This window comes from Ochlerotatus camptorhynchus, unplaced genomic scaffold, assembly GCF_037179485.1.
Source record: "Ochlerotatus camptorhynchus isolate MF236.1 unplaced genomic scaffold, CSIRO-AGI_Acam_v1.1 ptg000350l, whole genome shotgun sequence".
Classification (NCBI taxonomy): domain Eukaryota; kingdom Metazoa; phylum Arthropoda; class Insecta; order Diptera; family Culicidae; genus Ochlerotatus; species Ochlerotatus camptorhynchus.
Genome location: NW_027040838.1, coordinates 572,980 through 593,544, shown reverse-complemented (window position 1 = coordinate 593,544; position 20,565 = coordinate 572,980). Strand labels below are relative to the sequence as shown.

Genomic DNA, 20,565 nt, shown 5'->3' with positions numbered 1-20,565 from the left:
TGATATTGTATTGAACTAAAATTGGGTTTGCATTGTATTTTCATAACATTGGGATTGGATTGGAATAGGATAAGATTTGCATTTAATTTACATTCAATTCAGATTGGATATAGATAGAATTTACATGGATTATTTTTATTTTGTAATAAAACAGGATTAGGTAGATTTGATCAATTTAAAATTGGATTTGAATTTTGCCTCGATTTGTATTAAAATTTTTATAAGATTTGGATTTGATTTGAATTGGACTCGGATGGTATTTTGATTGACTTAAACGAGAATTAAATTCGGATTGTATTAAACTTAGTTTGATGAATCTTAATCGGAGTTTGATTGAAATGGTATAAGATAAGAATTAAATTTGAATTAGGTTTAGCTTGGCTTCATAATGGATTTGATGGAATTTAGATTTGTTCTGGATTGGATTCAAATTAGATTGGAATTTAATTGTTTTAGTTTAATATTTGAATTGGATTTGGATTAGGCTTTATGTTGGATTTCGATTGTATGTACATATTTTGAAAGGATTAGAAAAAGATTGGTATGGGATTGACGTAAGGTTCAGTAAGGATTGGTTTTGAATTGGTCTGAACGTAGATTGAAACATAAATCAAATGGTCTAAGATTTAAATTGTATTTGAATTAGATTTGTATTGGATTTGTATTGGATTTTCATAGGATTTGGATTGGATTAAAATTAGAATATTTTTATTTTTGAGTTGGGTTTGGAATTGGTTTGGTTCTTCTTCTTCTTATTCGCATTTCAAGCTTATTGCTTAGCGCATATTAGCTTATTGCGTGCTCTCAACTTAGTGTTCTAAATGCACTTCCACAGTTATTATTGAGAGCTTTCGATGCCAATACCAATGCATGAATTTGTATATTGTGTGGCAAGCACAATGATACTCTATGCCCAGGGAAGTCGAGAAAATTTCCAACCCGAAAGATTCCCTCGACCGGACCGGGAATCGAACCCGCCGCCTCCGGCTTGGTAATACCGTGCCTTTACTGACTAGGCTATGAGGCCCCAATTGGTTTGGTTATGGATCGGATTAAACGAAGATTGAATTATGATTGGAGTGGAAATTTAGGTTGGGTTCCGATCAGATTTGAAAAGGAATGGGATAAGATTTTTATTGGATTTGGATAGGCTTTAACATGGATTTATGTTTTATTTGGGTTGCATTTAGGTCGAATAACATTTGGCTTTATTTTAGGTTGATTTTGATTCGAATTGGTTTTGATTTGAACTCGGATTGGATTTGAACTTGCGTTGAGTCAGATTTGGATTTTATTAGGATTGGATAGATTCGATTTGGATTGAAATTATATTGGAATATTATAGAAATTAAAGTGAATTGATACTTGATTAAGGTTGGTTTTGGATTGATATTGTATTGAATTAAGATTGGGTTTGCATTTTATTTTCATAACATTGGGTTGGAATAAGACTTTGATTGATGTAGGATTTTTTTTAAGACTGGGATTGGATTGGAATAGGATAAGATTTGCATTTAATTTACATTCAATTCAGATTGGATAGAGAGAAAATTTACATGGATTTTTGTAATAAGCTAACGATTAGAGTTTTACTAGATAGAATTGGATTCACATAGGATTTTGATTAAATTTAGATAATATTTTAATAGGATCTAAATTGGAATAGGATTAGATTTGCATTGAGTTTATTGAGTTTAAATTTGGAATGCAATTGAGCTTTCATTTGGATCGGATGTAGATTTAGATTAAACTTGGACTGGATGTGAATTTGGATTAGGTAGATTTGATCAATTTAAAATTGAATTTTAATTTTGCCTCGATTTGTAATAAAAAATTATAAGATTAGGATTTTATTTGTATTGGACTTGATTGACTTAAACAGAAATTAAATTTGGATTGGATTAAACTTAGTTTGATGAATCTTAATCGGATTTGGATTGAAATGGCATAAGATAAGAATTGGATTTTATTTAGGTTTAGCTTGGCTTGATAATGAATTTGATGGAATTCAGATTGGTTGTGGATTGGATTCAAATTAGATTGGAATTTAATTGTATTAGTTTAATATTTGAATTGGATTTGGATTAGGCTTTATGTTGGATTTCGATTGTATGTACATAGGATTGTGATAGAATTAGAATAAGATTGGATTGGGATGGACGTAAGGATCAGTAAGGATTGGTTTTGAATTGGTCTGAACGTAGATTGGAACATAAATCAAATGGTTAGACCATTGATGATGGATTGATGGATTTGAATTGGATTTGAATAAGATTTGTATTGGATTTTCATAGGATTTGGATTGGATTTGAATTGGAATATTTTTATTTTTGAGTTGGGTTTGGAATTGGTTTGGTTATGGATTGGATTAAACGAAGATTGAATTATGATTAGATTGGAAATTTAGGTTGGGTTCCGATCAGATTTGAAAAGGGATGGGATAAGATTTTTATTGGATTTGGATAGGCTTTAGCTTGGTTTAATGTTTTATTTGGGTTGCATTTAGGTCGAATAACATTTGGCTTGATTTTAGCTTGACCCTGTTTCGAATTGGTTTTGATTTGGACTCGAATTGGATTTGGATTGGCGTTGGGTCAGATTTGGATTTTATTAGGATTGGATATAGATTCGATTTGGATTGGAATTATATTGGAATATCATAGAAATTAAAGTGAATTGATACTTGATTAAGGTTGGTTTTGGATTGGTATTGGATTCAATTATGATCGGATTTGCATTTTATTTACATTGCATTGTATTGTGATGAGATTTTGATTGATATATGATTCTAATTCGATTTTATTTTATTTTTAAATTGGAATTCGATTACATTTAATTCAGATTGGATATATTAAGACAGGATCTACATTTAGTATTTAATTAGATAACAATTATAAATGTTTAAGATTGTATAAAATTTAATTCAGATAGGATTTTGATTAATTTATGATTATGTTTGATTGGATCTTAATTTGAATAGTATTAGATTAGCATTGGGTTTATTTGTATTAAATTTGGATGCAGTTGCGATGGATTGGAATAGTATGTGGATTTGAATTAGATAGATTTGTTAAATTTTGAATTGTCTTTTTAATTGAGTTTGGAGTGTAGGAGTGGTCAAGATTTGGATTTGAATCAAGCCTGTGGAATGCAATCCAATTTCAATTCAAATCCAACCTTCACCCAATTACATTCCAAATCCTATCTAAATGAAACCCAAATCTTATCTAAATCCTTTGGATTATATAGGATTTAAATTGAATTGGAGATTTAGTTTTTGATTAGACTTTGATTGGATGTAGATTAAATTTGAATTGAAATTGGATTTGGATTTAATAAAAATAAAGCTCGATTTGGAGTTAATTTGGGCTAGGCTCATGCGAACCTTCAAATGCTGCTTATCAACATCAATCTTTAAAATCAAATTGGGTCTCCGGCAAGCTTACCCCTTTATGGACAAGACACGCCACATCTACCCGAAGGAACTTGACTTTTCCGACACTAACTGAACAATTTTAATCCCTTTGGGACCTCCCAAAGTCCCAATTTTTCCCAGGTCCAATTTCAATTAATTTTCTAATAGCCTCAAGCCTTTAGATTATTTTTAGAATTTTTACTTAAAATAAATTAAAAAAAAACATTCTTTGATTATTTTTCCCAGAACGATATTATTTTCATTCTTTGTGGTGAGCGAACCTGAATAATAATAAAAAAGAAGATGACTATACAGTATGAGTGGTACCCTAGAGCCCCTTCCCGGAACGAGTGTATTGTTAATGGACCTGGTCTACGATTCAAGGTTGGCTTCTGTGATGATTGATATCACAAAAAGGTGAAATGAGTAGCACCATCTTCTTAGAAATGTAAGTATTGTTGACAATAATATAACTAGATTAAATGCAAATTTATCTGATAGGTAACTGGATCAACGATATTTAAACATTCGCATTCAATCTCGATGAGTTCTAATTTTGCATGTCAACCCCTTTGACTCTCCTTTCTCTTATCCTTCACCTATGCATCTAGGCTAATGTGTTAAGAATCAACTTAGCCCTCATTTATTTTCGGCAGATTTCAATCGACTCGCATATTTTTGTAGACGTTATGCTTCTGATTATCTGATTATTATATGACATATTACTACTTATAAAAAAATCGGGATGAGGAGGAACCATCAGGGCATCCAAATCGCTTCAAATTTGGATGGGGAGAGTGAAGATGTCAACTCCCTGTTGCTAACATTTCGAGGATAAAGAGCGGGTTCTTCTCCCCATTCATTAGGGCATCTTCCTGTTTGAATGGCTCGTTTTCTGAGCAATTGGCTGATCAAGTTGTTGGAACTGTCCCACGGAAATGAATAGGCCAATCGCCTATCAATCCATCCATTCGTTTTTGGCCCTTTATACAACGATTTTCTGATCTCCAGCTGATCAACAACTTTTGTCCATCTGTTATTTTTTCAGGACCTCAGGTTGATCAAGATCAGAAGATCTTCATCTCTTCAAAAATTCAAATGAAGTCTCTCAGAGGTCCTATTAAGACTGTAAGATGATCATGTTGTATTCAGAACGGTTGAAGGACAAAATTTCGAAGGACAAAACCTTGAAAGGACATAAGGTCGAATGAAAAAAAAGGTTGAATTGGACAAAACGGAGCAGTACCAGTAAAAATAGCGAACATAAATGAATTTTTAAAATCGACCTTCTTTTAAATAAAAGTTTACACACTTTTATAAAAATTTTATCCAATATTACTTGAATTTTTTAACCGTGTATATTTTGCCATAAAAGGAATCATTGCAAACCACCCATCATTTCTAAACCAATCAAATCAGAATTTTACCTTCATCCTCATTGCCACTCCACGTATGACCATTATCGGCATCGATATCGTAGTCATCGTCATATTCACCACCGTCGTCATAAACGTCAGCTGCGTTTCCTTGGAATTGCAATCCACCATCGTCGTCGTCATAGAACTCCTCTTCCTCCTCCTCCTCCTCTTGCTCGGCATCGTTGGGCTCTTCTGTAATGTAATCTTGGTTCTTTGTTTCGGCAGAGTCGGAAAACTTTCCTCCACCGGCATTATCCTGTTCCCGATCCTGCTGGGGCGGCGCCGGCGATGATACCATCTCATTGGTATTCTGCTGTTGATTGAAATCGGAAAATTTATTATTGCTCAAGTCTGTCTGTTCAGCTCCCAGACACACAGAGGAACACAAATGGACGCACAGTAGGATGGATTATTATTTGCCTGAGTTAAATTTATCTCTCAGTATCACACTCACCTTGCTGGATTCCTGCTGCTGCTCCTCCTCCTTCGTCGGGACGGTGGTTGACTTGTTGGACTGATCACGGCTCGTCACGTAGCAATTCAGCACCTGGAAAATTTTCAAATTATCGATTCTGGAATCATTTGCAATTTCGCCTTCATTCCATTACTTGGACCTTCCGCAGCTGGTAGCGGGCGTACGTCACCTCCAGTGTTACGTTGATTGCGAACGGATCCCTGGGTCGACCGTAGGTTCCATTGTCCGGTAGGTATACCTCATCCAGCAGGAAATGAAGATGCATGTCGTATGTGTCCTGATGGTGGGTATTGGAATTTATGAGCGAGGACGCAGTAAGTTACTGCCTCTTATAATATGACGACTTGAATCAGTCTAGTACAGAATAATTCTTATAATTGAAAACTATTCATAGATAATCGAAGCATTGTATAGATCAAAATACAGATTGAACATAGCGGGAAAACTATAGTGCTATGTCGTTGTTAGTAGTTTAATGTTTAGTTTATTTATTACCCCTTTAAAATGGATTGTTTAAATAACTACGAATGGATTATATTCAGGAGACTGGCAACCCCATATCAATCCTATACGTTTGACAGTAGGCAAGATCACGGGCCTTATTTAAATACGGCCCGCCTGACGTATACATGAAGGACAGGGACGAAAAATCGTGTTGTAAGCAGAAAGACAAGAGCAGATGAAAGCATCAAAAACATGGCCGCCAGCCAGGCCCCTGATTATATTCTAAAGGGTATCCACAGTAACATCATAGAGGTAACTCTAAGACTAGTAGGTCCCGAAGAAAATCATTATTATTTTTGGCTCACTCAGTACCAGAACAACGGTCCCAAGCTATTTCACTCACCCCTGCATGTTCTGCATGAATCCACACACCCCTGATGTTATCTGTCAAACTTTCATAGCGAATCAAAACAAACATAGTGTAGTAATAGAATTTCAACTAGAATAGGGTACTTTAATCGTTTGCTTGGGACCAATAGGCTACTAAAGTGATGAGCCAATTTAAAATCGTTAGTTTCGTATTGATTGTTGGTAACATCATAGAGGTAACTCTAAGACTAGAAGGTCCCGAAATAACGTGCTCAACTTTTTGGCTCAGCTCTGGTACTCTCTTCGGTCCCAAGCTAATCGATTCACCCCTCGAAACATAAGAAAAACCAATAACCCCTCATTTTATCTGTCAAACTTTCATAGCGAATCAAAACAAACATTGCGTAGTACTAGAATTTCGACTAGAATGGGATACGTTAATCGTTTGCTTGGGACCAATAGGCTAGTCAAGTAGTGAGCCAATTTAAAATCGTTAGTTTCGTATTGATTGTTGGTAACATTGCATCACTTTCAAAAAGCTGAAACATTTAGGCCTTAGGGTTAATTTTAATTAAATTTTGGGTAAGATGGTCTCAGCGTATATTGTGAAATTTCTAGTATTTTTTAAAATGGATTCGCGTGCGTGAGAAAATTGTGCACCTCACCTCAACAACCCACATCTTTCGCACCGACTCATCATCGGAAAGATGTTGGGAATCCAACAAGCTACTGTTTCTCGTGTCATAAAACGTTTTGGAAAACGTTTAACGGTCGATCGGAAGAAGTGAGTGCAAGACAAAGTGCTCCGTACTGCGTTGAAGATCACAAGCGAGTGGTTGCTGCCTTCAAACGCAAACCCAATTATTCCGTTCGGGATGTCGCGGGAAAACTGCACCTAACAAAAAGTTTCGTGCAGAAAGCCAAGAAACGAGCAGGACTACGTTCATTCGAGGTTCAGAAAGCACCAAACCGCAGCAAATTCCGGTAAACCAGTATGTGACTGCGAAAGTCATGTTCGATGTTTCAGAGTCCCTCAAGAAACAGCAAGTGTCGAAATTCCCCAAGACATTCATGATTTGGTGATTTGTTCTTGTGGCATACGTGCACATTTCATCGATACGTCAAATGCCTGTGCTAACTTGGCGCACTGATGCCAGGATAAATACGTCAGAAATATACAGAAACAGTTCAGTTGACTCAGGAAGTCCAAACGAATAACAAGTCTATTTTAAAACTCCGTTTGCATCCGAAGAAGTCCGCGTAGTGAAATCGGTCCTTCTAGTGGAAACTGTTCTCGATCCACCCAGTGAAATCGGTCTAATTGCCGTCCGGTGAAGCACGGACATAAAAGTTCGTCTGGAAAACGGAGCAAGCCTTTCGTAACAACTACAACCGTAAATGGCAAAATCTACATGAACGGATGCCTGAAGATACGACTGCTTCTTTCTCTAATCACACATCTAGCCTCTTGTCATCTAGCTGCTTGTCACACTCCAAGGATGTTATGGAGTGGTACAAGACGAATACAGTCAATTTCGTGCCGTAGGATCTCAATGCTCCAAACACACCGGAGTTGCGTTTGGACTACCCCATGCTAGTCGAAATTCTAGTACTACATTATGTTTGTTTTGATTCGCTGTGAAAGTTTGACAGATAAAATGAGGGGTTCGTGGACTTTCCTATGATTCGAGGGGTGCGTCGATTAGCTTGGGAACGAAGAGAGTACCAGAGGTGAGTCAAAAAGTTGAGCACTTTTCTTCGGGACCTTCTAATCTTAAGTGCCACTCACATTAGATCCGTTTGCGTTGCGTTGATGTAAATTTAGACAGTTAGACAATAGATTTAGCTGTCACTTTGCCGCAACTCGTCCGATCCGAATTTAATGTGCGTGGGTCTTTAGAGTTACCTCTATGCTAATACTAACGGTGCCAGAGAAGTCTACGGAAGTTAGAGTGGAGAGTCAAACGTTCTAGACAAAGGAGGTTCCAGTCGATTCCGGTTAGGATTTTGAATGATGCCAACGAATGTTTCAGTGGATTTCAGTAGAGTTTTCTGGCATTCGCGATGGTTGTGGTTCTAGGAGATTTCGTTGGAGATTTCGGATGCTGCCAATCAAAATTCCAGTGGATTTGAACGGAAATGACTGACGGTTTCGTCGGGGGAGGTTCCGCACCTTTTTGGAGGAGATTTCAAATGCTGCCAACAATAGATTCGATTCAACCTCTGGTGATGAATAGGAGAACGTCTAAAAGAGTGTTGTGAGCAGAAATTACTGCCGTGAGACATAGCAAGCGGAGCTCTTTTTCACGTTTCCCTATAAATAGATTAATCAGAGATGCTCCAAAACTTGATCTACAGTTGAAAAATTTAAATATGTATCGGTATATTTTTCCAGAAAAGTAGACATAATTTCCCTGCTGGTTTTAATCATTTGGAATGACTGCTTGATACTTTCGTTTTGCTGCTGATGTTGATTTCACGTGACAGTCATTATCGTCGTCGTTGAAGCCACCGTCGAGGTTGAACGATAGTAATTGCATTTTATGTACAATAAGTAAAGGGTTCGGCGGCCTGGTGGTGATCGTTTTCGATTAATGAGCAGAAGATTAAGGGTTCAATCAAAAGCTCTTTCGTTCTGCAGAGTTGCTCGGGTTGCAATACGAGCAAACGATTAATTCCTTTCCCATAATATATGTAGAGATGCAAAGGTTCCCTTCCTTCCGCTGATGTGCGTTCACTAATTGGAGAAAATGTGACACAAGCTGCGCGCAATGATAACTAATCATGAACACATTTAGTTTTCATTATTAGTAAACATTTCCCGTAGTTTCTGTCACTTTTTCTCAAGTGAGTGAACCAGGCCTGTCATGGTGGTTACTCATGGTTACTCCATGAGTAACCAGCTCTGAGAAACTAACACATTTTTGACGTAGGATTACCTCTTTCGGCAACATATTAGCGGTGCAATTTCATAAAACCAAAATCGACCTTACAAAAATTGATCAGGTTTTGAACACTTATAACTCTGTCAATCACATTCCCCATATAACAACAGTGGTAATCGCATCACGAGAACTTTAACCGTGCACAACAATACGCTTCATTCCGTATCGAGCGCTGAGTCGGTTAACACGGTCCCGGTCTCTCACACGACATAAAGTATTAGTTGTGATTTTTTTCCACCCGCGTGGTTTTTTCGCATCACAGTGCAGTGTCCAGGTGATAAGCGCGCGTGTCTCGGAAGCACCGAAATTCGGCGAGCCCGTTTATTTCGAGTGTCCATCTCTACCCATCCCGGTGAAAGATCACCATCATCACGACGTCTCCATTGTATCGCAGTTATCGACGTCTCCATTGTATCGCCACCTGCAGCTGCAAGCAAGCAGTAGCAAACGGCATAAGTATAGTAGAATAGTTTTTTCGATTGCCTTGCTATTGTATAGCAAAGTTGCCTTGTGGCAGTGTGCTCTCCCTAATAGGGTGGGGCATTTTTGCAATTAGTAAAAAGTTATTTTTTTTTTGTATATAAATTTTTTTTTTTTTTTTTTTTGATAATATTTTTTTTGTATGGTTGCATGGCAACGAAATATTAACAACTAGTAGTTAAGTAAATTAATTGATGAAAGTTATTCTTAAGTTTTTTTTTTTCATTTTTAAGCGGTTGTGCACCGCTTTTGCGCAACACTTATGGCGTCTTCGAAAGGACCATGGGTTGTCTTTTTTCGGCCCAAAAATAAACCTTTGAAAACTCTCGACATTACGAGAGATTTGCTGCGGAAGTATCCGGGAATCTTGGTACACAAGGAAAGATTCAACAAACTGCGGGTAGAAGCACCGACTTATGATGTGGCAAATAAAATTGCTGAACACGAGCTTTTTAGTGTTGAGTATAACATCTACATCCCTTCTCGAGATGTGGAGATAGAAGGCGTGGTCTCCGACGCGAGTCTGACTGTCGAGGACTTGAAACGTGCCTCGGGAAGTTTTAAAAACTCCACATTCGCTACCGCGCTAGTGAAGATACTGGATGTAAGGCAACTTCATTCAGCATCTTTGCTAGACGGTAAAAAAGTTTATCGGCAATCAGACTCGTTTCGCGTGACTTTCGCAGGTTCGGTTCTCCCAAACTTTGTTAAAATTGATGGTGCTTTTTTTCCGGTGCGGCTGTTTGTACAGAGGGTATACAATTGTACCAACTGCAAAAGGCTGGGACACTCGGCCAGCCATTGCGGCAACAAAACTCGTTGTGGCAAATGTGGTGAAAACCACAAAGAGGATTCTTGCCACAAAGAATCAGTAAAATGCGCTTATTGTGGCGAGAATCCTCACCCTTTGCAGGAGTGCCCGATGTACAAGCAGCACTCCGATAAAGTGCAGCGTTCAATCTCTGGACGCTCCAAGCAGACATATGCTCAAATGTTGAAGGCTGCATCAGCCGTCCAAGATGCAAACCAATTTTCGATTTTGTCCGCTGAAGAACCGGACTCTGACTCATCCGATGAAGGTGATTCTACGGTGGTACACGCACCTTCAAAAATGGACGGATCCTCAAAAAGAAAATGCCCCTCCCCGAAAGTGCGCCGTAAGAAAACAAAAGTCACCTCCAGAAGATTGGCAAATTTCTAGGGTAATGGGGATGAAAAAACGAAACCGAAGGCTCCTGCTGAACCAATCCCTGGATGCAGCAGGAATTTTCCGCCATTGCCCAACAAAGATAAAAAAAATAAAAAAGCTGCTCCTCAAACTTCTCAAAAGAAATCCAAGTCCGAACGAGGTTTGCTAGCTTTTTCGGACATTGTGGAATTCATATTAAACATGTTCAACATACAAGACCCTCTAAGAAGCTTAGTTTCTGCCTTGCTTCCAACGTTAGAATCATATCTTAAGCAATTGACTGTTTCATGGCCCCTCCTTGCATCAATCATATCTTTCGATGGATAATTCGTCGAACGAGGTTGAAGATATGATCACTGTGCTACAGTGGAACTGCCGTAGTCTAGTGCCTAAACTAGATTCGTTCAAATTTTTACTTCACAATTCTGATTGTGATATATTTGCTCTCTGTGAAACATGGCTTTCTTCCGATAAAGAACTCAACTTCCACGATTTTAACATTATTCGCCTGGATAGAGACGATTCTTATGGAGGAGTACTTTTAGGGATCAAAAAGTGCTACCCTTTCTACAAAATTTCCCTTCCTGCTCTATCAGGCGTCGAAATCGTTGCTTGCCAAATAAATGTGAAGAACAAAGATCTTTGCATAGCTTCAGTATACGTTCCACCAAGAACCTCCATTAGCCGTAGTCAACTCTGGAATCTAGTTTCGATTCTTCCATCCCCAGTATTAATTCTGGGTGATATGAACTCCCATGGTACTGGGTGGGGCGATCTATATGACGACAATAGAGCGGCTATTTTTTACGATTTATGTGACGATTTCAATTTGACTATTCTGAATACTGGTGAAGCGACACGTATAGCAAAACCTCCGGCTCGAGAAAGCCGACTCGACCTATCTTTGTGTTCAAGATCGCTATCATTGGATTGTCAGTGGAAGGTTATCAATGATCCCCATGGTAGCGATCATTTGCCAATCATCATTTCAATAAAGTGTGGCCCTCACTCTGCAGAACCATCTCGGGTTCCATTTGATCTTACAAGGAACATCGACTGGCAGAAATATGCAGCGGCGGTGACAATCGGTGTCGAATCAATAGATGCGCTTCCACCATTGGCAGAATATCGATTCCTAGCCGATTTGATTTACAAAAGCTCACTGGAAGCACAAAAAAGAAAAGTTCCAAGTGCACCCTTTAAAAGGAGACCAGCCACACCTGGTTGGGACGAAGAATGCACAAAATTGTATGTAGAAAAATCTGATGCTTTCAAAGCTTTTCGTAGACACAAAACCTCCACATACTTCGAGGAATATTCAAAGCTTGAGACAAAGCTGAAACAATTAATCAAAGCAAAAAAACGCGGTTATTGGCGCAATTTCGTCGAGGGACTCTCACGAGAAACCTCAATGAACACCTTGTGGAGGGTGGCTCGCAACATGCGTAACCGCTCATCTTTCAATGAGAGTGAAGAATACTCCAACCGATGGATATTCGATTTCGCTAAAAAGGTCTGTCCGGACTCAGTTCCAGCACAAAATATTCTTCGAGAAGCGTCTCCTAGCGGCGGCTCTCTGGATAGACCATTCTCAATGCTGGATTTCTCTATGGCTCTTCTTTCATCGAACAACTCCTCACCGGGAAGCGATATGATTAAATTCAATCTTCTGAAAAATCTCCCAGATATCGCTAAAAGACGCTTGCTAGATTTATTCAATTCCTTGCTAGAAAACAACATTGTACCGCCTGAATGGAGACAGGTCAAAGTAATAGCCATTAAAAAACCTGGCAAACCAGCATCTGACCATAACTCATACCGTCCGATTGCTATGCTTTCGTGCATTAGGAAATTGTTGGAGAAAATGATCCTTCGGAGACTCGATCACTGGGTCGAATCAAATAACTTGCTATCAAATACACAGTTTGGGTTCCGCAAGAGCAAAGGAACAAACGATTGTCTAGCGCTGCTTTCCACAGATATTCAACTGGCCTTTGCACACAAGGAGCAATTGGCTTCAGTATTCTTGGACATTAAGGGGGCTTTTGATTCAGTTTCCATTGAAATTCTGTCAGACAATCTGCACAGATGTGGACTTTCTGGAATTTTAAATAATTTCTTGTACAATTTGTTGTCAGAAAAGCAAATGAACTTTTCTCTTGGAAAACTGACAACTTCCAGAATTAGTTACATGGGCCTGCCCCAAGGCTCATGTCTCAGCCCTCTTCTTTATAACTTTTATGTCAAAGATATCGACAACTGTTTGGCAGAACAATGCACACTTAGGCAACTTGCAGATGACGGTGTGGTTTCCGTAAGAGGTCCACATGCCGTGGACTTGCAAGGACCATTGCAAAATTCCTTAGATAACTTGTCTTCTTGGGCTATGAATCTAGGGATCGAATTCTCGCCGCAGAAAACTGAACTGGTAGTGTTTACTCGAAAGCGGTACCCAGCCCAAATGCAGCTTAATCTTTTGGGCAGAAACATTACCCAATCATTGTCTTTCAAGTACCTTGGGGTCTGGTTTGATTCAAAGTGCACTTGGAATGCCCATATTACGTATTTGAAGCAAAAATGTCAGCAGAGGATCAACTTTCTCCGTTCAATTTGCGGCACATGGTGGGGTGCTCATCCGGGAGACCTCATAACGCTTTATAAAACAACTATTCTCTCTGTTCTAGAGTACGGCTCTTTCTGCTTTCTCTCGGCAAGAAAAAGTCACCTAATAAAATTGGAACGAATTCAATATCGTTGTCTGCGTATTGCTCTAGGCTGTATGCACTCAACGCATAACATGAGTCTCGAGGTTCTGGCAGGAGTAACACCCCTCCAGAACCGTTTCTGGGAGCTCTCTCTCAGAATACTAATCAAATGCGGAGTGACAAACACACTTATAATTGCTAATTTTGAAGAAATTCTTGGGCTGAACACACAATCTCGATTTATGAGAATCTACCACCACTACATATCGTCGGATATGTGTCTTCCTTGTTATACTCCAGACCGTGTTCACTTCACCAATCGCAGTTCCTCAATTGAATATGATCTGACCATGAAACAAGCAACTCATGGGATTCCAGATCAACTTCGAACTATTATTATCCCGCGTATTTTTACTGAAAAGTACCAACACGTCAATTGCGTGAAAAGATATTTTACAGACGGGTCACGCCTCAATGGGTCCACTGGCTTCGGTGTCTTCAATGAAAACTCTAGCGCCTTCCGCAAACTTCAGGAACCTTGTTCTGTTTATGTTGCTGAGCTGGCAGCAATCAACTTCGCATTGGGGATGATTTCCAACATGCCCGCAGACCATTACTTCATCTTCTCGGATAGTCTCAGTTCGATTGAGGCTATTCGGTCGATGAAACCAAGTAGGCACTCATCTTATTTCCTTTCAAAGGTAAGGGAGCAGATGAGTGTACTGGTCGAAAGATCATATATGATTACCTTTGTATGGGTCCCCTCACATTGCTCAATCCCAGGCAATGAGAAGGCGGACTCTCTCGCAAAGGTGGGCGCGCAGGAAGGCGAATTTTATGACAGGCAAATTTCACACGATGAATTTTACCATTTAGTGCGTCAGAGTACCCTTTCGAGTTGGCAAACCGATTGGGACAATGGAAATCTTGGACGGTGGTTACATTCAATTATTCCTAATGTTTCTTCGAGAGCGTGGTTTAAAGGCTTGGGCTTAAGTCGTGACTTTATTCGCGTGATGAGTAGACTTATGTCCAACCACTACTCGCTAGATGCGCATCTCAATAGAATAAATCTCGTGGACAGCAACATATGTCGGTGTGGAAACGGTTACGATGACATCGAACACGCAGTTTGGCAATGTACGGATAATGACGCCGCCAGAGAGCGACTTTTGAATACCCTCGAGGCCCAAGGAAGACAACCCTATGTTCCTATCAGAGACGTGTTGGCAACCCGTGATCTCTGCTATATGCAGTCCGTTTATGTCTTTCTTCAAATGTCTAGTATAAGAATTTAATTCCTTTTGTCTTTTGTCTCTCTTTATTAGTTTTTGTTTGTCTTGTCCCCCCGTCTCGATGAGTCTCATCGTCGCCCACTGGTCACCCACTATAGCCGGTCAAACTCCGGACGAAGCTAGAACAGCACTACCGTTCATACTGGCGACAACGCTCTGATGAGACAACGAAACCCTACCTCAAGCTCCTCCCCTGATCCTATCCTTCGAAAATGTACCCTTCTAACCTCGAGTAAGCCGCGAGTAATCGGCCCAACTCCTACTAGACATAGAATTAAGTGAATTTTGTTACACACAGTGAACAATGAATTATCGGCTCCGTAAAGCTAACGCGATTGAGCCTTCCAAATAAACGAACTAGATAAAAAAAAAAAAAAAACTCTGTCAATAGCGGAGGGATTTTATTTCTAAACAATCCAATGGATTGGAAACTTTTCTAAAAATCTGTTAAAACAAACACTATATTAATTTTCAGTAGGTTACTGTTGAAAATTACACAAATATCGAACTGTTGCAATGGTGAACAAAATTATCACCGATTGCCTGCAAAAAACGCTTTGCCTAACACAGATTTCAAAATCGAATTCCATGCGGTCTCGCAAAACGGTGCTTATTCAATCTCCGTGTGCGATGGTGAACAGGGTTCTCCAGTGCACAACGAAAGGCTGCCCGCAAGCAGCAAGTTACAGCCCACATGAGCGTTCATTCACCGAAGAAGGTGGAAGAAGCCGCACCGCTACTGATCGGATTCAGTAGCTCTTCGTGAGGCACTGTTGGCCATCTATGCCAAGCGGCGTCACCCTCGTTCCAAACAACATACAGCTTACCAGCCTCTGTTGAACACCCTAATAGTTCAGCATTACTCAACCATCACGACAAAACGGTCCTTTTCAGGACCACCATAAATTTGTTAAAGAGTATTGTCTGAATATTTGTCAAGGTCATCAATCGGATGTCAGTTCCCATAAGTTTAAATCTTACATACCATGTATTTTTAAAGCAACATTGGGGGTGCAATTCTAAATCCCAAAATCGGTCGGAGCATGGCATCAAAAATTACGCACGTTTTGTACACGAAAATGCGTATTTTTATCATCAGAAAACGAGGCGTCTCCGTGATGGGAACAAGTGGTTTCCCTAACACAGTCGCCGAATATTGATACCGAGCACGTAATCTCCTACGTCAAATCTACGGTCGTGCCTTGGATACAACCTCTTACCTTTTCTATCAATTTCTAGGCGCTGAAATATCGATCTACATGCGTTTGGACGCCCATTCACTACTGAACACTCATATGAGTTCAAAGTGCTCCGGGCAAGATCTGATAGCTTCAGGGCACTTCCACGAATAACCGGAAAATTGGCAAAACCTGAGGAAAGTTCGGAAAACTTCAGGAAAAATGTCAAAACTTCGGATCCGTTCAATTGGCTTCAGAAAAATTGCAGGAACTTTACAGTTGTTCCAAGGACAAAGTCAATGAAACTTCAAAGAAGTTGAGAGCCCCATGAACGCCAGGTAAATAGCGGGGAACTTTGATGGAGTTATGGTAAATTTTGAAAACTTTATATTAGTTCCATTAACATCCGAAACTTTCAAGAAGGTCTGAGAAATTCAGGAAAAATCCTAGAAGTGAAACAACTTCAGGGTTATTAAGAAAAATGCAGGAACTTCATATTAATTTCGAGTCCCATCAAGAAGATCCTAAAACTAAAGATAGTCTAGAAACATCAGGAAAGTACGGAGAACTTAAGAAATATGTCGGAAAATTATCAGAAGTAACGAGAAAATCACTGATTTGCAGAAGATGACAAGATGTTTCTTTTATGTACGTCCAAATGAGGCAAAGGGCAAGTTAGGCGGAATGCGGAACCGAAATAAAAGTCACCGTTTTCGTTGTACTTCCAGAGGAAACTGAGCTCAGCTCTATGTATTCAATGTGTTTTTATGCAGCTGGCCGTGCTGCCAGTTTAAGGTTTATAATCATAGTTTCGTCAATTGACGTTTCGTATCTCGTGAAATGTTCGAGGAGTTTTTAGATTAGAACACAATTTTAGGCACCAATCAAACGAATCCAAAATGTCCCCGCTAACCTTCAGCTGACCTCCTCGTTCCGAGTATGCCACCAACGGAACGGGTTTGCAGAACTTCCTGCTGCGCACAAGTGGAGCTTTTCCACCACTAAAAGCCGTTGCTTCCTCCTTGATTAATTTAGCGGCCTCCGTAATGTACCCTCCGTATAATCACACTCTGTGATATGAACACTAGGGATAAACTAATCGGCTGCCGCCCGGAGCACTTTTCGCTGGACGGTTTTCCACCCTGCCGTCGATACCCGGAAAGTTACCGGCAAGTTTTACCGTGAGCGCAGTAACCCAAACGGAGGAATAATCCTGGTGTAGGTGGGCACTGTCGCCGTCGTTGATAGTGCACTGCCATATGACAGCTAACTGCTGTTGCACACACACCTCGCACAACAAAGTTTTTTTCCTCCTAAATTTCACTTTCACTTTCGTGACCCCACTATTGCACGCGAATGTTCTTTTTTTACTATCGTCGCCACTTTTATGTACGTCCAAACAAAGCAAAGGGCAAGTTAGGCGGAACCGAAATAAAAGTCACCGTTTTCGTTGTACTTCCAGAGTAAACTGAGCTCAGCTTTATGTATTCAATGTGTTTTTATGCAGCTGTCCGTGCTGCCAGTTTAAGGTTTATAATCATAGTTTCGTCAATTGACGTTTCGTATCTCGTGAAATGTGCACGTATACAACAGTTTCTTTAGATCTTTAGGGCAGGTTTATTCATTTCATCAGAAAAGTAGCGCAAACTTCAGGAAAGAATAGAGGGTCCGCAGGAAAGTAGGGGGTCCGCAAAAACTGTAGGAACTTTAAAGAAAGGTAGATTTCAGAGAAGTTTCTTGAACAACCTGCGGGACAGTAAGGTTACTTCTGTAACATTTCCAAAACTTTAGGGATGCTTGAAGATCTTCCAGGTGGTGCCATCAGCTTCAGGGAAACTGCAGAATTTTAAAGAAGTTTTAGAAACTGCAGGGATATCCCCAGAACTTCATGAAACTTCAACTGAAAAAGCTTGTTCTAGAGATCTTCAGGAAATCCCAAAGATCTTAAGGACAGTCACAAGACTTCAGATACGTCCAGATTTTCGGGAAAATTTGAAGGTCTGTGAAGGTAAGTTTCGATAAACCTAGGACAGCGCCATGACAAAATTTTAAGAAATTCCTAAAAATTAGGGTCTAAAAAATATATATATTTATTTATATTTTTGTTTTATTACAGCATTTCTTACACTCTTGGGTGATTTGTGACTTCTCCGGGAATGAAATTTGAACTAGTAACATTGACGTGTGAGATATATACGTTAACTAAGGTGGGTAACTTAGAATTTTTCTGGGAAATTGAACTCTTCCATTAATTTTAGGGCAGTAGTACCAAGAACTTTTGGAGAAGTGCGACAACTTCAGAGAAGATCAGATAATCTAAGGGCGGTTTAATTATCTTCAGGTAATTTCCGATAACTTCAACAATGTTAAGACATCTCCAGAGAAGTCCAGAGAACTTAAGAGGAGTTTAATTATTTTCAATCAGTTTCGTTATTTTCTGGGATATTCTGAGTAATTCAAGAAGATCAGAACTTCAGAGCAGTATCGTTAATGAATTGAGCAGTTCCAGGCAAAATTACGAAAAAAAAAAAACATTTTTTTAAATCGACCTTCTCCAGTTTGTATGAAACTTTGCGCAATTGGTTGTTATGGGCAATTCACATTTTTGCTGAAATACGATCATCCAAATGTAAAATTTTCAAAATGGGGTTTTTGATAATTTCCTAGAAATTTTAATACGGAAGCGGTATTTCTGATCAAAAATATTTCTGAAGCAAAGCTGTAGAGAAAGACAATACCTTTCTGGGAAAAATAGACAAAACATGTTTTTAAATTTAAAAAAAAATAAAAACACATATTTCACAACATGTTCTAGCCCTATTTTTTAATAAAAAAAATGCTTGCAAACATGCAAACTGACAAAAAAATCGTAGAACATGATTTAAAATGTTTTAAACTTTGTTTTTTGAGTAAAAATTGCATGAGTTTTAACAAAAAGTTGACAAATTTTACCAAAATGTGTTGTTGTACGATTTTTGACAATTTTTAACTGTCCATTATATAAAGTATTTCAAAATTTTACATTTTTCATGAGCTTAAGGACATTTTGAAATATTTGGGACCTAAGCATTTTATTTAAATATTTACTAACTAAAACATTATTTAAATATATTTTTTCCAGAAAAATCTTATTTTTCTCTTTGTCTCAGACGTCATTTCGATCAGACGTTTCGTTTTCGTGCTACACTTTTTTTGAAGAATTACAAAGACGCCATTTTGAATTTCTTTTAAGATTATGCAAAGTTTCATGCTAATCGGAGAAGATCGCGTTTTTCCGATTCATCGTTTGGCGTAGAACTGCTGAATTGCAGAACGTTTCAAGAAGTTCCCAAGAATTACGGAATATAGTATACAGGAATGCTACAAATATTTCTTGAAATATGCGGGGTTTGTTCGTTTTGTTCGAACTTAAAATTCTTCTAAACCGGACTAAATTCTTAAAATTCGCTTAAAATTCAAGGAAGTTCAGGGAAGTTTACAGATTTTATAGAATATTCCTTGAGTTTCAGGGAAGCATTGAAAACTTCAGGAATTTCTTTGAGATTAATTGATCGGTCCTGATGTTCTCAAGGGAAGCAATCTCAATTCTCCTGAAACAAATGGAACTGTCCAGAAAACCATTAAATTTTCCTAAAGATCTTTGGACTTGTAAAGTTTTCGAACCATTTCTGATGTTTCCTTAAGGTCACTGGAGTTCTCAGGATTTCCCTGCGATTCTCGGTTTCTCAAGATTTTAACGGAAGTTGATGAAACTGTCCTTAGTTTATCGCAACTTACCCGTACAGATCTTCGAACTTACCCAAAATTCTGGGCTTTTCTGAAGTTTTCCTGAACCTAAGTTATGGAAGTTGAAAAAAAAACTAACTGGAGAAGACGGAAGAACCTTTCGAGTGAAGCTAGAAGAAGCTTCCAAGGGAAGTCAAAATAACTTTTCGCGAGGAATCGAAAAATAACATACGGGGTGAATCTCAAAAATCGGTATTTTGAGAAACCTTAAGTGTGTATCGGTATCAAGTTCAAAAACCGGTATAAATACCAATAAATCGGTATTCTGGCAACGCTGCTCAATACCCTCAAGAACCCAATTCAAGCTGAACAATTCACAAGCCTTTGGGATTTTCCTTATTAGAGAGTTGTATAGATTTTCTCCTTTAGTTTACTTAAATCTTTGGTTTTTATTAGTTAGGTAGGTTCCGATTCAACACATTATAGTTTCATTTTTATACCTGTGATCCTAACTTTTTTACCTAGGGATGAGTACTTAATGGGGTTTGATTTTAATAAGTTCTTTAGTGGGAATGACACTGATGAAGACTGCACATTGTAGTCGAAATACGCATCTGTCATGGATACCAAAATTAATTAAGTGGAAGATAACCTTTTTGCTGTTTTATTTAAGCATTCCGCTAACAACCCAATTTCATTACTTCACAACGAAAAGAATCGATTAATGTTACTAAGGTATTGTTCAGCTTGAAAAATGCCTGGCAACCCTGCTGTGCGCAATGATATTTTTTCCGTTCCAACTTAGTTTCATCTCGATTTTTAGTTAGCACGAATTCCCATACTAAAATTTAGAAATTTGATTTGGTCCATTTTGCGCCTTGCAAATATACACAATTTTTCAAAGGGGATGAGCCGCTTTATCCGGT

The 20,565-nt window shown here is 38.8% G+C and overlaps 1 protein-coding gene across 1 annotated transcript in view; it reads right to left on the bottom strand.

Moving 5' to 3' along the window:
* Positions 1-20,565, bottom strand: part of LOC135709127 (uncharacterized) — a 30,353-nt gene that overhangs the window by 9,291 nt on the left and 497 nt on the right. The window contains exons 2-4 of the mRNA XM_065231332.1: positions 5,442-5,585; positions 5,288-5,380; positions 4,843-5,146 (exon numbers count right to left, since the gene is read on the bottom strand). Coding sequence (XP_065087404.1) covers positions 4,843-5,146; positions 5,288-5,380; positions 5,442-5,585 — 541 coding nt within the window. The remainder of the gene's footprint in view (positions 1-4,842; positions 5,147-5,287; positions 5,381-5,441; positions 5,586-20,565) is intronic.